This window comes from Melospiza melodia, chromosome 3 (genome assembly GCF_035770615.1).
Source record: "Melospiza melodia melodia isolate bMelMel2 chromosome 3, bMelMel2.pri, whole genome shotgun sequence".
NCBI classification, from domain to species: domain Eukaryota; kingdom Metazoa; phylum Chordata; class Aves; order Passeriformes; family Passerellidae; genus Melospiza; species Melospiza melodia.
In genome coordinates, this window is record NC_086196.1 from 100,706,466 (window position 1) to 100,725,201 (window position 18,736).

Sequence of the window (18,736 nt, forward strand, 5' to 3'; positions counted from 1 at the left end):
ATTTTCAGTCAGATCAGTAAATGAATCCAACTCATCATATATTGCTCAACAGTAGCAGGGGAGGCAGCTGCAGCCCAGACTGTAACGCTTACTGGGCACCTGCACGGGTTTGGTGGCCTTAATCAACTGACACTGATCCCACAGTGGTTAATACAAGCAAAAAGACCCCAGATAAATACTTCAGGACTGCACTGCAGCTGGTTGTGTGCTGAAACAGTTTGTCCATCAAGGACTGTTAGCGTAAATGGATCAAAGGATCATAGTGTCACCACTATGGATAGAAAATTGAGGTATTGAGTAATTAGGGAAATTACCAAGTGAGGGCTTCAGGTAAAGCCCATTTGGAATCTCCATTTCACTCCCTTTTACTAGTTTCTGTAGTAGAGTATTTTCAAAAACAGACTAGAAAAATGTGAAAAAAAGTTTAATGATGACTTAGAAATATACAATACTTACATTTTCAAGAATTACAAAAACGGCATACTACAGAAACCAAAAGCTTCCCCCAACCTTTGGAGGAACATTTCCTAGTTATTTATTTACAAAGAAAAATTACAGTCACTTTTCACAGTGTCACATGTTTACATATAAACACTTCTCAGCTGAAAAATATCTTGCAGCTTACCCAGAAGCAGTTTTTGCAGTCTGAGCCCTACACTCATCTATCAGAACAAAAATTCTATCAGACCCTTAGGCTGACATGACACAGCATTCTTATAATTTAACCTTTGTTAATTTAGCCTTTGTTTGAGAATATGTACAACTCAGATGGCTAAACTGATGCATAGTTGAGATTTCACCTGTATTATGTATTGCTCATGATTCTGTAAAATGGCATAGGCTACCTTTTTAGGTTGGTGATGTGCCTTTAGAAAAAGGTGGTTTAATTTCCTTAAGGTATTTATATTTATAAGTTCTTCCTGAAAGGAATTAAAAAGAATATACCATGTCCTCTGCAGGGCACTTTTTCACACAATGAAACTTCTGTAATAAATTCTTCCTTCTCTATGTACAGTTCTTACCCCTAGTAAGGGACAAACTGAGCACATTTTCCAAAGTCTGTTCATTTCCATCAGTTTTCTGATGTTGTATGTTTCTTAGATTGTAGTTTATTTAACCCAACATTTTAAAACTTTCTTCTACCTGAGAGCAAACATTAGTATTTCTTAGTCTGTGTGTACTTGAGAGGCTTCTTGTAGATTAGAACACTTGTGGTAACACAGCCAAAACACAACCAGTCTTTTTTTGACACCTTCATTATGTGAGTATACCAATACTTTCATGATTTTCAGGCCATACTCAACAGAATCTTCATCTAGCTGAATGTAGTTTGGAACTACACATTTATAACTGATTGTTTTTAATTTAAACTAAGTACCTCCAGAGTATTAGTTATAGTTCAGTTACAGATCTTTTTATATTCAAAACCAGAAAATGCGTGCCATCAATAGCTGTGAACAGAGTTCAAAAAATGTCTTCCAGCATTACAGTATTTCCCTACCAAAAGCTTACTCCACAGACAAAATACACTCCAAGTTCAAGCATCTTTAAAGAATGCCTGTGTTCTGGACTTTCTTCGTGCAAGAGCTTCTTGTTTTTTTCTTTCAATCTCCTCTTGAGAACATTTTCTATTTTTTTGTTCTACCACAGACACTGTAAATAAAAAAAATATGTATTAGGAGCTTCAGGTTTGTTCAATACGTATTTTAACTTAGCCATTTCCAGTGTTTGAAGATCTATGGCAGCAGCACACTGTTCTGACACACTGGGCACCCAAGTTAAGAAAGGCTCATCTATCCTGTCCCCTAGGCAGGAAGGGGGCAAGATGCATGATCTTTGTAGTGCTACTGATTACTCCCTCCCAATGAAAATACTGGGATGCACACATTTGCTTCAAGGAAATTTTACTTGGGTGCCCTTCAAGTGAACCTTATGACATCAGAGTCAACATAGGAGATTGCGATGGGTTAAGAAAATTAAGGCTATCAGAGTGAAAAGGGCTCTACAATTTAGTGAGTTAGGCAGAGATATGAACATGGAGATAGTATAGATACAGGGGTCACGTACAGTACAGGTGTCACACAAATAAAACAAGATAGGTTGAAAAAAGGTCAAAAGTAGCAATAAAAATTGGCAAAGGAGACAAGAACATGACAGCTAAGCATACCATTTTATATGGTGTGTTACAGAACTATGAATTCCCATACTATAAAATCCTGACCTCACTGGAACAAACAGGAACACTCCTTGCACATATGAAATAATTTTACCATTCTTTATACACCAATTTCCAATTAATGTATTTTTAGTAAGTATTTCAATTGAATAAATAGAACAAAGGGTATATTTGCTTCTCCATGAGAAGTGTCCATGAAAAATTAAATAGCAATTTTCAAAAGGACCACTTAATATCAATTTTTTTGTTAACGTCCTTTCCCTTAAAATTTAAGATGAAGAAAGCTATGGTTTATCTGTACAGAAAATCTATGCTATCTTCATTCTTTTTTTTACTCTCTAGAACATTCCACAGAATAACTAGCTATCTCTCTGCTTTTTTCCCCTCATAATCCAAAATTGCTACTTTCCATTTATAGGCTTCTCTGCTGAGGAAGAAACAGATAAAATATTCATTCTTCAATAATTGATTGTTTTGTTGCTTTTTGCAACAGTGCTTCTTTATAATGGAGGTTAATACAGGACACTTTTAAAGGCATGTTTTATCAGAATGAATATTGATTAAAACTTTGCCAAGCTGTGAGATCAAGAAAAAAATAAGACTGACTGGCACTTGACTGGTTCTCCATTTCCCCAGTAAGTAACACTGAGCATGGAATATTACTAATGGTCTCTTAGCAATAAAGAAGTGACTGACCTCTTTTCTGGATGAAAGAGTATCTTAGTGTTTAGACTGATAACACAACAATATTCCACTGGCAATTTCAGCCACAGAGCCAACAACAGAGGCTGAGCTCTGAAAAGTATCAAGTGATCTGAGGTTCCAAATTCCAGGTGTACAGTATTATAAACTGGCATTCCATATCACCTGGTGTCTTCTTCTCCTGTCCCATTATTAACTAGGGTTTTACTATGCATCAAAATACCAGTATCTTTAAGTAACAAGTTTAAGAAAATAGTATGCTGAGTGCTGCATCAGCCTATAATTGATCCTAAGGAACCTGAGTGTCTATGGAGAGAGGGTGTCAGGTATTTAGAGAAGTGGAAGGGAAACAGGTGTCCTGAAGGACAGGAATTCAGGATATGCATCAAGACAATTTAATTTTTGAGAAAATGAAGTCCAGATTCTCCTTAGAACATCTGCTAACACCTTAACTGAACAGATGAATACTGAAGCCTGTTTTAAGTTGCAGTACAGTATGAATTTCTCTGACACTCTGACTACAGTAAGGAAACAAACGGTCTAACAGGGATACAATAAAGACAAATACCTGATGTAGTCTGTGCAAATGACTCTGAAAGATGCCTCTTGAAAGGTGATTTCTTATTGTCAAGCTTGCGGTGCAAAGCGACATTCACCTGATTCTTGCTTCCTTCCAAATCCTGCAGAGTAATTCCAATGCCAGAATGATTCCCTGAACTTTCAGACCCTACATGATGACCACCCTGAGAATTGTTAATCTTTCGGAACTTAAACTTTGAATGCACAAGTGAAGTTTTGTTACTAGAGGTGCTACTTGGAATCTTTTCCGCATTACACAAGAAATGTGAGCTGTCGAGTGCTTTTCTACTAAAAATATTTACTGCATTAACAGGACTTACTTCAGAACCTGTCTCTCCTGCTGGCACAGAATTCGACCGGTACCATTTCCCTGAAACAGTCTTTGCAGTATCTTCAGAAGTATCTTGATGACAGTTTTTAGGGAGTGTGTATTTACACTCCACAGAAGGACCCAAGACTGCAGTCAGAGGATTTGAGATGTTCTTACAGTTCGTGACATGACCTGTTGTGGCCAGCCCATGCACTGTCTTTGATGAATTCCTACAGGCATCATTTAGTGAGAGAGCCTCCTGTTTTGCGTTTGTTTTTTGCACCAAGAGGAGATCGGGTAGTCCTTGTTTAGATGCTGGGAAACTGTTATCAGCATTTGATCTGGAATTAATACTAGCTCCTTGAATAGTTTTAATTTTTCCATTTCCTTGTTTAACATCCTGGCTCTGAGTTTGCTTTTCTATATCATCACACACCTGATATAACAATTCATCATCCTCACAGTTTGCATCCCAAAGATTATCGGATCCACAAAACATACCTAGTATCTCATCAGAGAATTTCGCTTCATTCCAGCCATCAAATGACAGAGGACATTTCTTTGGTACTTCAACTTGATTTGAGTGACCTGTATTAGCTTGGTTAACCACTTTGGTTAGATCATTAGGTTTCATGTTGGTAGAAACACTGGATGACTGACAGGAAATAGTATGAGTGTTACTCCCAGGTTTTCCTGCTGATTGTCTATGAGGATTAAATCTTGAAGGAAAAAGAGGAAGAGCATCGCTTTTAGGCTTAGTAGATTCATTTCCATTCTCCATTTCAGATTGCACTGAAACAGGAATATGGTTCAAATCACTGTTTTGGGTATTCTTCCAAACAGATTTAGTTTTATCTGGTTTAACATCACATTTACCATGCAAGGCCTTGGTCTCTGTCTTGGTGTTCTCTGTCTTACATGGCTTTTGTAAAGACAATGATTTTACATGTTGTGAGTTTTTACTGAAATGTTTCAAAGGTGAATACTGCAAACTGTTAGATTTGCTTATAGTCCCCAAAAGAGTTACTGAATTGCCACTACTTCTTTGCTTTGTTCTGCTAGCATCACTGAAATCATGCACAAATGGATTTACAGGAATTTGTGGTGGTTCTTCAGTACTTAGCAGTTCAGGATTTTGGGTTATTTGCATCACAAAAGAGTCATCTGCCAAAAGATCTGTATCCCAGTCATCAAAGCTATCATTAACTACTCCAGCAAGCTTAGCAGAGGCCACCAATTGTGTCTTCAAAGAAGGATTTTTTTTGGTCAGGGTGTCAGTATCAGCTTTTGGTACAGTCTGGCCCATGCTTCCTACTGCAAACAGAGTATCTGTTTGATATGCCTCTGAATTACCATGCTGTGTCTCTTCAACTATCTCAGGAAGATTCTCCTCCTCCAATGTACTTCTAATTTTATGAAAACTATTATTTAAAGAAGTATCTGACAGTCCTTGGCTCAACTGTCCACTGCACTTCTGGGTAGAAGAGTCAAAAAGAGCATGAAGGGCTACTTCAGCCTCAAGGTCTACAGACTTTTGACTGCTGGACTGACAGGGCTCTGCCACAGGGATGCCAGTGCTCTGTCCAACTGGTTTCAGGGATGCAGTAGGATCTGCTTCAGATCCTTCACCAAGGAGTGATTTCTGGTTCTTCATATTTATTTCATCTTTAGAATTACTTGAAGGCTCTGAGGTGCTCTGGATGAAGTTGTGACCAAGCTTCTCCTGTTCCTGAACAGCATCTAACTCTACTAGATTTTTATCAAACTCCTTAGCCAATTTCATGAGTTCCTCTTCAGGATTTTTTATTTTAAGATCTCTGGATTAAAAAGAAAATACAGAAAATAAAGTCAGAGCTACTGAGAAAGTTTGGCCAAGTTCAGTTACATGACCCTATGAGTTGCTCATTCTTTAGTTTAACAACTACAAAGGTATGACTAAATCCCACTGCTTCCAATACGCAGTCAATATATACCCGCTGCAAGAAGACATGACAAGCCCATAGTTAAAAGCATTCTATATGCTAATGTGCAATTATATGGTTCACTATACACAGAAGACCACATAGTCTTCTTCATGAAACTCCAGCTATGATGAGCAAGAAAAAACTACTGTAACTTACCTTGTACAACTTAACTTTGTCCTAGCTCGCCCTTTTACTACTATAGGTGTACAGGGAATAGCATCCTCACCAATCCATGTTCCTAAAAGGGAGTCTTCATTACAGCTTGCTTTTTCATCCTGAATAATTAGATTTATTCAGGAAATTAGAAATTTGATTATTAATTTATTTAGAAATTTGATTTCAGATAAAGACTGGATTAGACACACATCTTACATGAGTTAAAAGTTGCTAAACTAAATAAACTGGATAAAACCTGTTGAAAACCACAGATAAGAGCAAAAACAAGTTAAGTGAGATTACTGCAACATTGTCCACTGATAGTTGCATCACTTTAATTATATCAATTTAAAGCAGAACTTCAATTAAAATAACTGAATTATACTTTTGGCATGCAAGTCTAGTAGTCTAATTCGGGTTTACACACATTCATGTTACAAGCAGTCATCTAGTTTACTTCAGTATACTACTAAGGAGCTGGCTGAGGCCAGCAGCACAAACAAAGTAGAGACCTTAAAATAAATTACATTCTGTATGCTTACAGAAAAAAAATCTGACTTCTTCCACCACAACTAATTTACAAAAAGAGCCTTTAAACATAATTAAGTGACATTTAGAAACTAAATGAAATTGTTTCAGAGCTTCAAAGTTCAGGCTTGAATTTGAATTCTGAAATGAAAGAGATACAATACTGTGATGAATTGTTTAGAGAGGCAGAGCAATGGGATGTAGGAAATTACTGTGTGTAAGGCAGCAAAAGTAATTTGAACTTTACTAACTACTAGGGTAGTTTTAAATAGGTTCTCTTATTCTTAGTAAATTTAACGTTTTTTAAAATTTATTTTTGTTTAAAAAATAATATAAGTAGCAGATTACATTTATGGCAGAACTGTAATTGTTTAAAAGGCATGCAGTAGTACTCCTTACCAATGATTTTCCAATTCTTTTAGTAAAATTTCTCACAAATACACTAAACAGTAAATATATTTTAAACAGCCCTGTCAAAAAAGTAGGCATGTTTTGCAAGATAAATACTACAGATCTATTTTAGGAATTCCATGTTTTCTTCTTGTACTTAAAATGCAACACCACTTCGGTTTTGACTTTCTGGGCTGTGGACATCAGGTTCATGGCAAGAGGAAAAGGGCAAGAGATACTGGGGTAAAGAGGAGAATGATTTATAGTATTGAAGCAAGGTTACTATGTTTATATTACTGCAAAATATCTCTCATCTTGGTCATCAAAAATCAGCATTGTAAATTAGCAGTCAATCGAGACTCTTCAAAATGCTTAAAAACAACTGCCAAGTCAATCTAGTATTTGAAAAAACTCTTACCTTTTAACAGATGAGTAATTAAGGTTAAATTTATAAATTTATAAATAAACTTAGGTAAACAGTATTCTTAAGACCAAGGGCAGTAACTTGTATTCTGAAAGTAAAGCTTTCTAAAATAGAGCTGCTGCAAGTCTCTTCATGTGCCCTTTTCTACAGCATCTGTGACTCACACAACAATCAGTAAATGCAATGCTTACTATTTTAATTCAATCCCATTCTATAAACTGGTTTTCTACAAGCACAACTCTAACCACGACACTACTGTAACTAAAACAAGGCTAACGCTGAAATACTACTCTCTTTTGATCAGTGCACATGCACAGCATTGTTTTAGAAAGTTACAATTACCTGAGGAGCAATACGATTAACAATTTCCGAAATTTCTACCGCACATCTACTGGTAGTCTGCTTGCTTTTTCCATTGCCTATGAAAACAAACAAACTTCTTAAAATTTTGAATTATCTATCCAGTTTATGAAGTGCAGTACATCTCAAATAACTCAAATAAACCTGTAGACATGGGAGCTTGATTCAGTGCTGTATTGAAGAATCTATGGGTTTTTAATGAAAGTAAAATCAAACAACCATTATAAGAGAAAATAACCTTTTTCCAAGAAATCATTTATAACTTTTGCCACACTCCCACTGCATGCCTCAAACAGATGTCCTGAAGTCTGGATTTTAGTATTACCTAATCTGTGTGCAACTGGTGAATGAGAATCCCAAAAGATTTCTTGCTGTGTCTCAGTGTCATTAATAGGAGAGCTGAAAGTAGGTATTCGGGATTTTCTACTCAATGATCTCTTTGGTGTTTTATGTAAACATGGTTCTGTGAAAAAAGAAAGAGGATCTTTATTAAAAAACAACAAGTAAGAGGCAAAAATCACTTAAAACACAGAACAGGTCAAGGCAAAAGAAGATGCATTAGGAACATCAAGAATAAAAATCAAGTTCACATTCACCAGGATTCCTTTACTCACAACAGGAATACTGTACAAAACTAGACACTAAATGCAGGACTCTTAGCTTTGCCAATAATATCTCCACAGAGATAAGAGAAAATTACATGATACTGACACCTTTCCACCCAGGATCTGATTGTAAGGATGTCAGTTCTTTCACTGATTTAATCTTATATTAAGAGAAAAATTATGCATACCTCTATGACAGAATATTTTGTATTCTTGCTTGCTTTGTCTTTCACCCAGACTCTGAGCTGAACTACTATTTTAATGGGCATCCAAACTATTCTGGGTCATAACCTACATTTGTCTATATTTCCTCCCCTGGGCCCTTTCAGCAAGGACTATTAAAAGCAGGAATATAGGTATACAAAACCTGCTTGCAGCTGTCTTTGATCAGTAAGTGAACTAAACACCATAAGTGAAACTCAGGTAGTCACCCCTGCTCTTTAGAAATGATGCTTCAGATGTGAAAGCCTACAGAAATAATTTAGAATATGCTATTACTATGGGAGGAACATCTTAGAGGATGTTTTGCCCTGAAGTGCCTAGCACGGCCACAAAGATTTTATCTTCTCCTCGGTTAGTTCTCAGTATTTGCTGTGGGAATCACAGAATATGTCAGGTTGGAAGGCACCACAGTGGGTCACCTTGTCCAACCTCTCCCTCAAACAGGGTCATCCCAGAGCACATACCACAGGATTGTGGCCAGATAGTTCTGGAATATCTCCAGTGAGGGAAACTCCACACTCTCTCTGGGCAACCCGTTCCAGTGCACGGTCACCGTACAGTACAGATCTTCCCTATATTTAGGTGGAACTTCCTGTGCATCAGTTTCTGCCTGTTTCTTATGCTACTGCTCAGCACCACTGAGCAGAGCCTGCTCCATCCTCTTTACACCCTGCCTTTAGATATTTACACAGACTGATGACGCGCCCTGTTTTCTCTTTGCAAGGCTAAACAGGTCCAACTCCCTCAGCTTTTCCTCGTGAAAGACATTCTCCAAACCACTAACCAACTTTGTAGCCCTCTGATGGACCTGTTCCAGGAACTCCATGTCTCTTGTCCTGAGGCGCTCAGAACTGGTCACAGTATTCCAAATGTGGCCTCACCAGGGCTGAACAGAGGAGCAGGCACACCTGCCTTGCCCTGCTGGCAATGCTCTTCTTAACGCACACCAGGTACCATTGGCTTGCCTGGCCCCCGGGGCTCACTGGCTCAGCCAGCCCTTGACAGTAACAGCCCCTTCCCAGGGCATGCTAACCGGGCGAGCGGAGATTTACTCCGCACCAACCCCTCCTCACGGCTCAGCCGCGCCTCCCCCGCGGTTCGAGAGTCGGCGGGCAGGGCCGAGGCCCCCAGGGGCCGCTCCCGCCGTACCTGCAGCGCGGGGCGAGCACGCCGCCGCCTCCCCGGCGGGCAGGCCTCGGCCCGCGCCGCGTTCCACCGGCCCCTCCTCCGGGGGGAGCTCCGCCCGTCGCCGCGTCAGCTGCTCCTCGCCGCCGCTGCGCCTCCTCAGGGCGGCGGGCCCGAGGGACAGCCCCCTCCGCCGGCTACTGGGCATGGCGGCCGCTACGGCGGCACCGCACCGGTCCCGCTACCGACGGCACCGCCATTTTGCCGGGCTCGCGAGACCGCCGCCAATTGGCCGCCGCCGTGCCACCTCAAGCGGCCATTGGCCCCGCGCTGTGGGGGCGGGCGGGCTTTCGGAGGCGGCGGAGAACTGAGGCCCCGCCCTGCCGGCCGTGAGGCGCTGCCGGCTCCTCCTGCCCCGCGCTGCCGCCGCCGTGTTGCGGTGACACTCTGCTGCCCCTGCAAATGGGGGGAGGAAAAGCTCAGCCATGGGCAGAGGGGCAGGAGGTGCCCTCCTGCGGACTCTTGCTGTCGCCTTGGCCTGAAGTGCCTCGAATTTACCGTTAGGAAATTCTGGCCTGATATCTTGGTGGATGGGAATGCTACTGTGCTGGAGGGCAGGGAGGCTCTGCAGAAGGATCTGAGGCAGACTGGATTGATGGGCCAAGACCAATAGTTTGAGGTTCGACAAGGCCAAGTGGGGGGTTCTACACTGTGGCCAGAAGAGCCCTGTTCGGTGATACAAGATGAGTGATGAGTGGCTGGAAACGGGCTCCAGCAAAAGCACCTGAGGGTGGTGGTGGTCACTGGCAGCTGGACATGAGCCAGCATGTGCCCAGGTGGCCAGGGAGGCCTGAGGCATCCTGGCCTGTATCAGGAACAGTGTGGCCAGCAGGAGCACAGGGGAAGGGGACAGGGGAAGTGATTCTTCCCCCATACTTGGCACTGATGAAAGCGGCACCCCAACTGCTGTGTCCAGTTCTGGACCCCCCAATTCAGGAAGGACATGGAGGTGCTGCAGCGAGCCCAGAGAGGGCAGTGAAACTGGTGAGGAAACAATGACCAATGAAACTGAGTCAAGGAAACTATTCTTACAAGGAGCAGTTGATGGAGCTGGGGGTGTTTAGCCTGGAGAAGGGGATGCTCAGGGGTGACCTATGTACTCTCTACAGCTCCCTGAAAGGACATTGGAGCCCAGTGATGGTCGGTGTCTTCTTCCAGCCAACCAGCAGCAAGATGAGAGAAAATTTAATGAATCTGCACCAGGGGAGGTTTGGGTTGGACATCAGGAGGAATTTCATCTCAGGAAGAGTGGTTCTGCATTAGAATGGGCTGCCCAGGGTGTCACAGTCCCTGTAGATGTTTAAGGAAAGTCTGGTTGTGGCACTTAGTGCTGTGGTCTAGTTGACATGGTGGTCATAAGTTGGACTCAATGATCTCAGAGGAGTTTTCCAATCTAATTGAGTCTGTGATTCTGTGAAACCCATCAGGCATAAATCATTTAATCCAAGTGAGGCAGGTGATGCTGGTGAAGAGAGGCTTACAGAACCTAAATTTGGTAGATGAGAAATTAGCTTGGGGTTCCTGAGGGACTCTGATACTACATCATTATTTTAAGCAATATAAATGTGAACATATGTGTATGTTATGTAACAACGTGAATATTTCCTCTCTGAGCCTCTAAAAATAAATATAAAAACATATCCATTAAGCATATAGGGTAAAGGAGTGAACTACTCCGTCCTTTTTTTTCCCACTGGTTTTCATTTAATTGATTGGGAGTACTTTGGGATAATTCTTAGTTTGTAACATGTAAGCAGCGGGTTTCAGGGTGGATCAGGAGTAAGAAGTTTTGAAGTCACTAAAGATTGATTTCCTGAGCCATGAAACCTTTTCTTTTCACCTGAGGCCTCAGGCAAACAGTATTTTTTTTCTCCTTCTCCATTCTCATGTGTAATTAAAGCCAAGAGAGCACTTTTTAACTAGGAAAAAAAATAGGTACTATGTATTAAATAAAGAAACAGTATCATATACGTAGCAAATTTATAGCAAGCACAAAAAGTTGTGACATTTGAGTAGTTAACTTGTTTATGCCAGACCTGTAAAGTGCTGCAAGTACACTGTAAAATATAAAGAGGACTGAAAAGGCAAGTCAAGATTTTGGCTTCAAAATCCATCATAGATATCTGAACATTGCTACTGTCTTGTAATCATACCAATGTGGGTAGGTCTGTACATCAGCATGAAGTGTGGCAAGGCTGTGCAGGATATTTTCTTTGCCAGTTTACAGTATAGTAATTAAAAAATGGCTTCCCTGGACTCCATGCAATAGGCACTGTGTAAGGTACCTGCTGCTTATTTATGGTTGGAATAGATACTGAGAAGAAATTTTGTACAGTAGCAGCAGATACATCTTAAGGGAATGCAAAACACTGAAACTGACACACTTACTAGAAAGTACTACTAGATCTTGATGTCTCCTACCACTTTCTGGCAGCCTCTTAGCAGCTGGGTACTGTACAGTGGTCTACCTTGTATTTCTTTCTGTTAACGAGCATAATCTGAAATACTGTCATCAGTAATTAAAATTAAGTAACATCTGTCATATTCACTGAGTGTTACAAATTTTGCAGTGCCTTCTTTGATTTCTTCCTTTCTCTGAGCTCATTGTTCACTAACCCCATTCATAAAATGTGCATATTTGCCACAGGTCTTGCACACATTTGTGAGGTTTTACTCATGGAGTAAAAGCATTTTGGAGAAAAAATAGAAGCATATTTAACATGTGTTTTGTTCTGCATGGCAGATCTTTTTGCATCAATTTAAGCCTGTGTAAAGTTGTGTTACCAAAAGATGGCAAAACCCCAAATAATCTGTATGTATAGATAAGACAAACAGATTTATAATGGGAAAGAAATCCCACTTTCCTAATGAATAAAAGTGTGTATGTTACTGCAGCTTAAGAACTCAACTCTGAGCTGACACTGTTTATTAAGTTTAGGAATGTAGTGTTAGAAGCCTGTGATGTTGGAGAGTTTCTCTGTGGAGCTGTAGCCTCAAGGAGGGAGTTTGCATTCCCTTGGTGTGGTATGAGCAGCTGGATCAATGGCTAATTGTAGTGAGGCTGTGTTCCAGGGACTTGCAGCAAACTCCTAGTGCTGCAGTTGTGAGTCCTACTTTCAAATCAAAAGGGATAAATAATGCAGGAGATTGAATGAATAATAAAGTTAGTTCAGTTTTTAATAGTAGTATAAACTGCCTGAGAACTTTTCACTGTATTTTATGAGACAAAATCTAAAATTAAATTAAATTAATGTGGCAGATCTGAGAAGTTTCCTAAGAATTTCCCACTGGTGTAATGAATTCATTGAACATTGAAAAAAGGACTGAGAAAGGCTCATTTTTAAAGTCCTTTGAACACAGAACTTTTAAGTGAGGATTTTTATCTTGGACGGAGTATGTCTCATTAGTGAGTTTTTCAAAATATCTAATGTATTGCATAAATATAACAAAGAAAGGGAAGTGACTATGTTAATCTTTCATTCTTGTTAGGGCTGGGGAAAAGGGAAAATCAATAATAATGATTTCAATGAAAATATCAAGAATTATGAGAGCATGGAAGTTATTATAAACAATGAAATTAATTTGAAAAATACTGCTTTTTTCTAGTATGTTTTTAAATGCTCCGTGATGTTTTCAAAGTGAGCAGTCTTTCATTTTGCAATTAATTTCTTTTCAACCACTGGAAATGAAAGAAGCAATAGTTTATAAAATGCTCATAGTTTATCTCCAATGAAAACATATGTCTATGCAGTTTGATCACCTGAGACCAGGTGAAGAAGCAAATCCTCCAAGCCATTTTTTCCGTGGTTAATCTGTTTTTAAAACGGTGTGGGTACAAACTCTAAAACTCAGGGCAATTATAAGGTACTTTAAAACATGTTTTCTCCTAAGGAAGGAGCAGTTAAGTAATGTCTATGTACCTATATGTCTTGTCAGGTGTTTCTACAGAGGGACACTCAGCAAAGCTCAGGGATTGCAGATGGGCACTGAGGGATGTAACTCAGGGAACCTGATCTCTTCTAGCCAGCTCTTCCCCTTCAGAGCCAGCTTGGGTGTTTCTGTGCTGCACTGCCTCACCTGCTGTGTTTGGTTTCACAGGAGGTAATAGTACTTACTGCAGCATGGACTGTCCTGGGGGAAACTGAGGAGTCATGGTACAGCAGTGAGGGGAACTATAGGAACAGAGGAGAGAATTTAGATGCCTAATGTAAGATGCATTTATAAATACATCTTTGGCCCTGTGACCCCAAACAAAAATGAACCAAGATACCTTTATAACATTTAACTATGAAAGTACAATGTTTTCCACCTTTTCTCAACCCAGAAATCCTGCTTATCCACATATTCTCTTAAAAAGCTTTGGAATGTTTACTAAAATTGAGCACTGTGTGATTACACGAGTTAACAAGAAGAGATTTGTGTTTTGTTGCTGGTTTTGGGATCTTAGGAAAAACTGAGAGAATATCTGAAATGTTAACTTAATGGATAATATTTTTTTCCATCCATAGAGGAGGGCAGGCATCATGTGTGTATTTTTGCTTTTATTAATAGCATTTTGATAGTACAGTCATAAAGCTTGTCCTTGGCTTGCCTTGAAATATCATACTGACTTCACTTATTATAGAATGTTACTTAAATTTTCCAAGGTGAAGTGCTCTCAGAGCAGAAACTGGTGAGGAAAAAAATATGGCCAAAACAGTTACATATACCTTTGATTTTAAAGTGCTGTCCAGAAGGGTTTGCAGCAATTTTTGCTGATGCATAAATTGACCTAGACAGTAAATGATACATGACCTTAAAAATACCTGAAGTAGCCTTGCTAGGGAATTTTTAGTAGAGAGCTATTATATGTCAGAGTAATTTACACAAGCCTAGTTTATGCTTTTGCATTCTCTTTTCCTCTCTCTCTCTCTGCCATGCCATCCAAGAACCATAGAAGCATTAAAAATATTTTACATATATTTCTTTCTTTTTTTCCCCTCTTCTTATCATAGAGCTTCATCTTAATTTATTTATCACACTCAGAACATCTCATCAAATGTGGGACTAAAATGTGGCTCACAAAGACCTGATCCAGCAGAGGACTTAAGTACCTGCATAACTTCATTGCAATGACATTTTCCATTGCTCATTAACTGGAATTTAAAGAAAGTTTTCCGTTGCTTGGTGTCTGGGCATTTAGAGAAAATTGTCAGCCAAAATGGCTGAGCTATTTAGAAGAATTAGGTCAGGCAATGAACAGACTACAAGTTGCAGAGATCTGTAGGGAACACTGGACGTTCAGACCCCTGGCAGAAAACTGGAGATAGCCATTGGGAGGGCCTTCCAGGTATTTATTGTCATGTAGACTTAATTCCACAGCTCTTGTCCAGGGATCAGAGTGAACTGCATTGAGGAGAAGAGTCAGGGTTGTGCAAGACAGAGGAGACTTATGCCTTAAACCTTAGCGGGGCCAGTCAGTTTCAGTGCACTGCTGCCTAGATACAGCTCAACAGCTTCATCTGGAGCAGGTATGATCACTTGGGCACATCAGTGTTGTGCTGGCTTGCACTGAGGAATGATCAGGAGGAGTCTTGAGGCAGTCATCACCCATCCACTCAGTTATTTGCTGTGTCTCTCCTTATGCCAAAGAGCTTTCAGAGTGTCTCGCTGTTTTTCACCTATGTCCATACTATTATTGTTTGCTGCGGCATGGAGGATGTGCTCTCCCAGCTGAGATGCATCCTCTGCTACCTTACTGTTAATATATGAAGAGAAGATATAAACAAGGACCAAAAACTGTTCATAGAAATTATGGCAACAAGATTTTCTTTTGTTTTGTTTTGCTTAAATCTGTTGATCCTGCTGTATTACAGCTCCGGGCCAGCAAGTGGTGACAAAGAGGTTTTCTGTTCTGTTCTCTTAGTTTCTGATTTTTTTTATTCCTTATAGGAAAACAAGTTAGAGAGTTCTTTAAACAACAGGAAAGAATAGGTTTCCAGCTTGTTTGGAAAGCCTGGCAAATGCAGATCTACTATATATCCTGTAGACTATTTTTTTTCATCAGTGACAAAAACTAAGCTGTATTTCAGACCTCAACTTGCTAAAACTCTCATACGCTACAATGTAAATTAGTGAAGTATTTTGTCAGCTACCAAACACAAAGCAGTGGATGGTCAGAGAGGAGAGCTTTTTGATCATGAATTCTGGTGAAGAAAATATGCACTGCTTATTTATTTAAAGCAGGTTTAGCTTTTGATGACACATCTGTTCCAGGAGAATGTTTAGCCTAAATAGCTTACTAAAAAATCAATGATCAAACTAGTATGAAGTTCTCCAAACACAGTCATTCTCTCTGTTCCTCCAATATACTCAGCAATTTCTGGATAGACTATTTTTGTGTCGAGGGAACATTGCTTGCAATTGAAAAAACAATTTCTGTTACCAAAGTGCCTTTTTTGATGCTTTCATTTTATAAATTCTATGCATTATCCTTTGAGCCTGTATTCCATTAGCTATAAGTCAAGTTTACATGGAAATGCTTAACAGTGAAGTCTCCCTATTCCATGTGTGTGTGTTACTCTTATTATGCAACATTAAACTTCTGCTGATTTTAATGTTGAAGTGATTAGAAGTTATCATCTCCCAACAGTGGTTTTGTAATCACTGTATAATGATTTGAAGTCTAGGACTGATTCCTCATGGCCCTACAGGTGCCCTAACTGCCATTGTTAGTTTTTTGGTGACAAGATTCAAGCTAGTACTAGATATGGAGGTTTGACTTGGAATTTTAGAGCCCTGGTTTCAGGAATGAAGCAAGAGAAAAATTTGTTTCTGATGCCTCATTTGTTTTCTGGTGGAAGAATTTCTTTCTCTGGAATGATTGCTTCATCAAGCATTCCTTGAGGAATGGCACCTTCCTTAAAGCAGGATTGAGTTCTGGGCCCAGTGTCCCTTCCAGCTTTATATGCCATGGCTTGGTCGTCTGAATTCATAGAGTGAGCAAACAAGTGCCCAGATAAGAATTAGACACCCTTTTGATTATTAATTTTTTCATTTATTTTCAGATGGCTTTTCCTTTTGTCGTGTTGTTCACACATAATGCCTCTGACTCTTCCTATGTCACACTACATCTTTGCAGTAATTTTCTGTGCTGTTCTGTCCCTCTGGATTTTACAGCCATGGATCAGAAAGGAAGTGCAAGCCCTAGCAGAAATAATAAATCCACTGCAGGTCTTGAAGGTACTAATTTCTGCAAAACAAAATAGTGCCTCAATTTTGTTACGGGCTAGAAGGGGTGATCAAAGTGAAATACATTCATTGTGGAATTGGTTTGCAAAGCTTGTTTCCAAACCATTACACACACTTTCTAGATTTCTTTCCCCCACCCAAAAAAGTAAATAATGCAACTGTGTCCTGCCTGGCCTGTTACACTGCACCCCGTGCAGCTCTTGTCCAAGGATTGTTCCCAAACCAGGCCTGTCTCATGAGATGGACAGGGAAGCTATGTTTGCTTGGAAAGGGGTCACTGGATATTATGAATCTGGATAACACATTAACATCTGTGAAGGGCTGCACAATGCTCTGCTTGTGGGTAATGCAGGAACCATCCACATGTTGGCTGCACTGGATTGCTGTGAATCATGGTCATCTCCCAGCTGCTAAATTGCCTGGTGTGCCCAGAAGTCTGTGGCATATGTTCTGTGACTCCAACCAGAAGGTTGTGGTCGTTGGTCTTTGCTGGAGTAATATGACATTTGAAAAAATATTTTAGGAACTGTCCTATAATAGCAGGTATTTTTAATCTGTGCAATCTATCTAATTAGGTTCAACCATGCCCCATTCCTTGTCTGATTGCCTGAGCATTTCCGCTTAACCAGTGAGGTTTATTCAATAAGGTGTCCTATAATGCTATTTCCTTCCTTGAGAGTATATGTTATCATTCCCAACACAGACTTATGAATCCCTCTACTTTTTCTCTTATTTTGACCTCCTCTGTCTCCACAGTAAAGCCCTGTGCGTTAGTTAGGAGTCATCTAGCTAAGGAGAAACCTAGGTGAGACTTTTGATCACATTAGTTTTGTTTTTAGGAACCTAGAAGGTTCTTAACAGGCACAGCAAGTATAGAGCAAGAACAATATAGGTAGAATCCCCATAATTGTAATACAATCTGGTTAAATTATGGATTCAAATAGTTAACAAGATTAGAAATAATAAGAAATTAATACAGTTGCACAGGCAGTTGACTCACTCTTACTGTAATTTCCTCTTGGCTTTGGTCATAGGGATAACAAGGTAAGAAATAACTGTTTCCTTTTATTGATTGGTTTGATAGTTGGAATAAAGACAATTTTTTTATGTCTGAAAAGGTCTTTTGTAACTTAATATTATGTTAAATAGAATGGATGTCTTTCTGAGCCTTATTTTCTTGTTCATTTGATCTAATTTGCTGATTAATTTTTAATTGCCTACCGAGAGATCTTTACCATGTTGTGATTTGGGTTTTACATTTACATTTGGAGAACAATGGCATGCCTAAAAAGACTCAGAAATTTTGTACTAAGGAATTTCTGCAAGGGATAATTACAAATTGTGATTTCTTCCTGCTTCCTAATTTTAGCACAATCCATTTTGAATTAGTACTCTTTAACCAAAAAGGTTTGCACAGTGTGGAGTAGTGAGAAGGTGTTTCAGTTAGGGAAGCTTCTGGTAGAGAGTCTGTCAAGGTACTCAATGTTGGTGGTCAAATGGAAAATAAATCTCTTGGCTGTTTATGAATTGCAGTGAGCACTTCTCAACTTACAACATGTGTTCTTTTTCTCCATAGTAATGTTCTGAGATTCTTAGAATTAATGTATTAATAAGCTTAGAAATAGAAGTATAAAGTTCTAATAAGGCCAAGTGTTGATTAAAACTTATTTTCTGGTGACAGAAAATAAAAAAATCATAGTTCTTGGCAAGTTATTTCAAGTTATTCCCTAAATGTTTAAAATTTACACCTTATTTTTAGACTGAATTAGTCTTGCTATAATTTCTAGCTCTTCGATCTTGTTCTTTCTCTGCCTGCTAAATTGAAGAGCCTTCTATTATCAATTTTTTATTCCCTGTGGGAGGCACTTGTAGCCTGTGATCAAATAATCCTTTAACTTTTACTCT

The 18,736-nt window shown here is 39.5% G+C and overlaps 1 protein-coding gene across 1 annotated transcript; it reads right to left on the bottom strand.

The window, feature by feature from the left end:
- Nucleotides 1–409: 409 nt before the first annotated feature.
- ETAA1 (ETAA1 activator of ATR kinase) lies at nucleotides 410–9,749 on the bottom strand. The gene is made up of 6 exons (XM_063152294.1): nucleotides 9,566–9,749; nucleotides 7,915–8,052; nucleotides 7,572–7,648; nucleotides 5,888–6,006; nucleotides 3,447–5,584; nucleotides 410–1,653 (listed from the first exon to the last, which is right to left on the bottom strand). Exons 1-6 carry the CDS (start codon nucleotides 9,747–9,749, stop codon nucleotides 1,538–1,540), a joined length of 2,772 nt encoding a protein of 923 aa, XP_063008364.1. The 3' UTR covers nucleotides 410–1,537.
- Nucleotides 9,750–18,736: the final 8,987 nt, after the last annotated feature.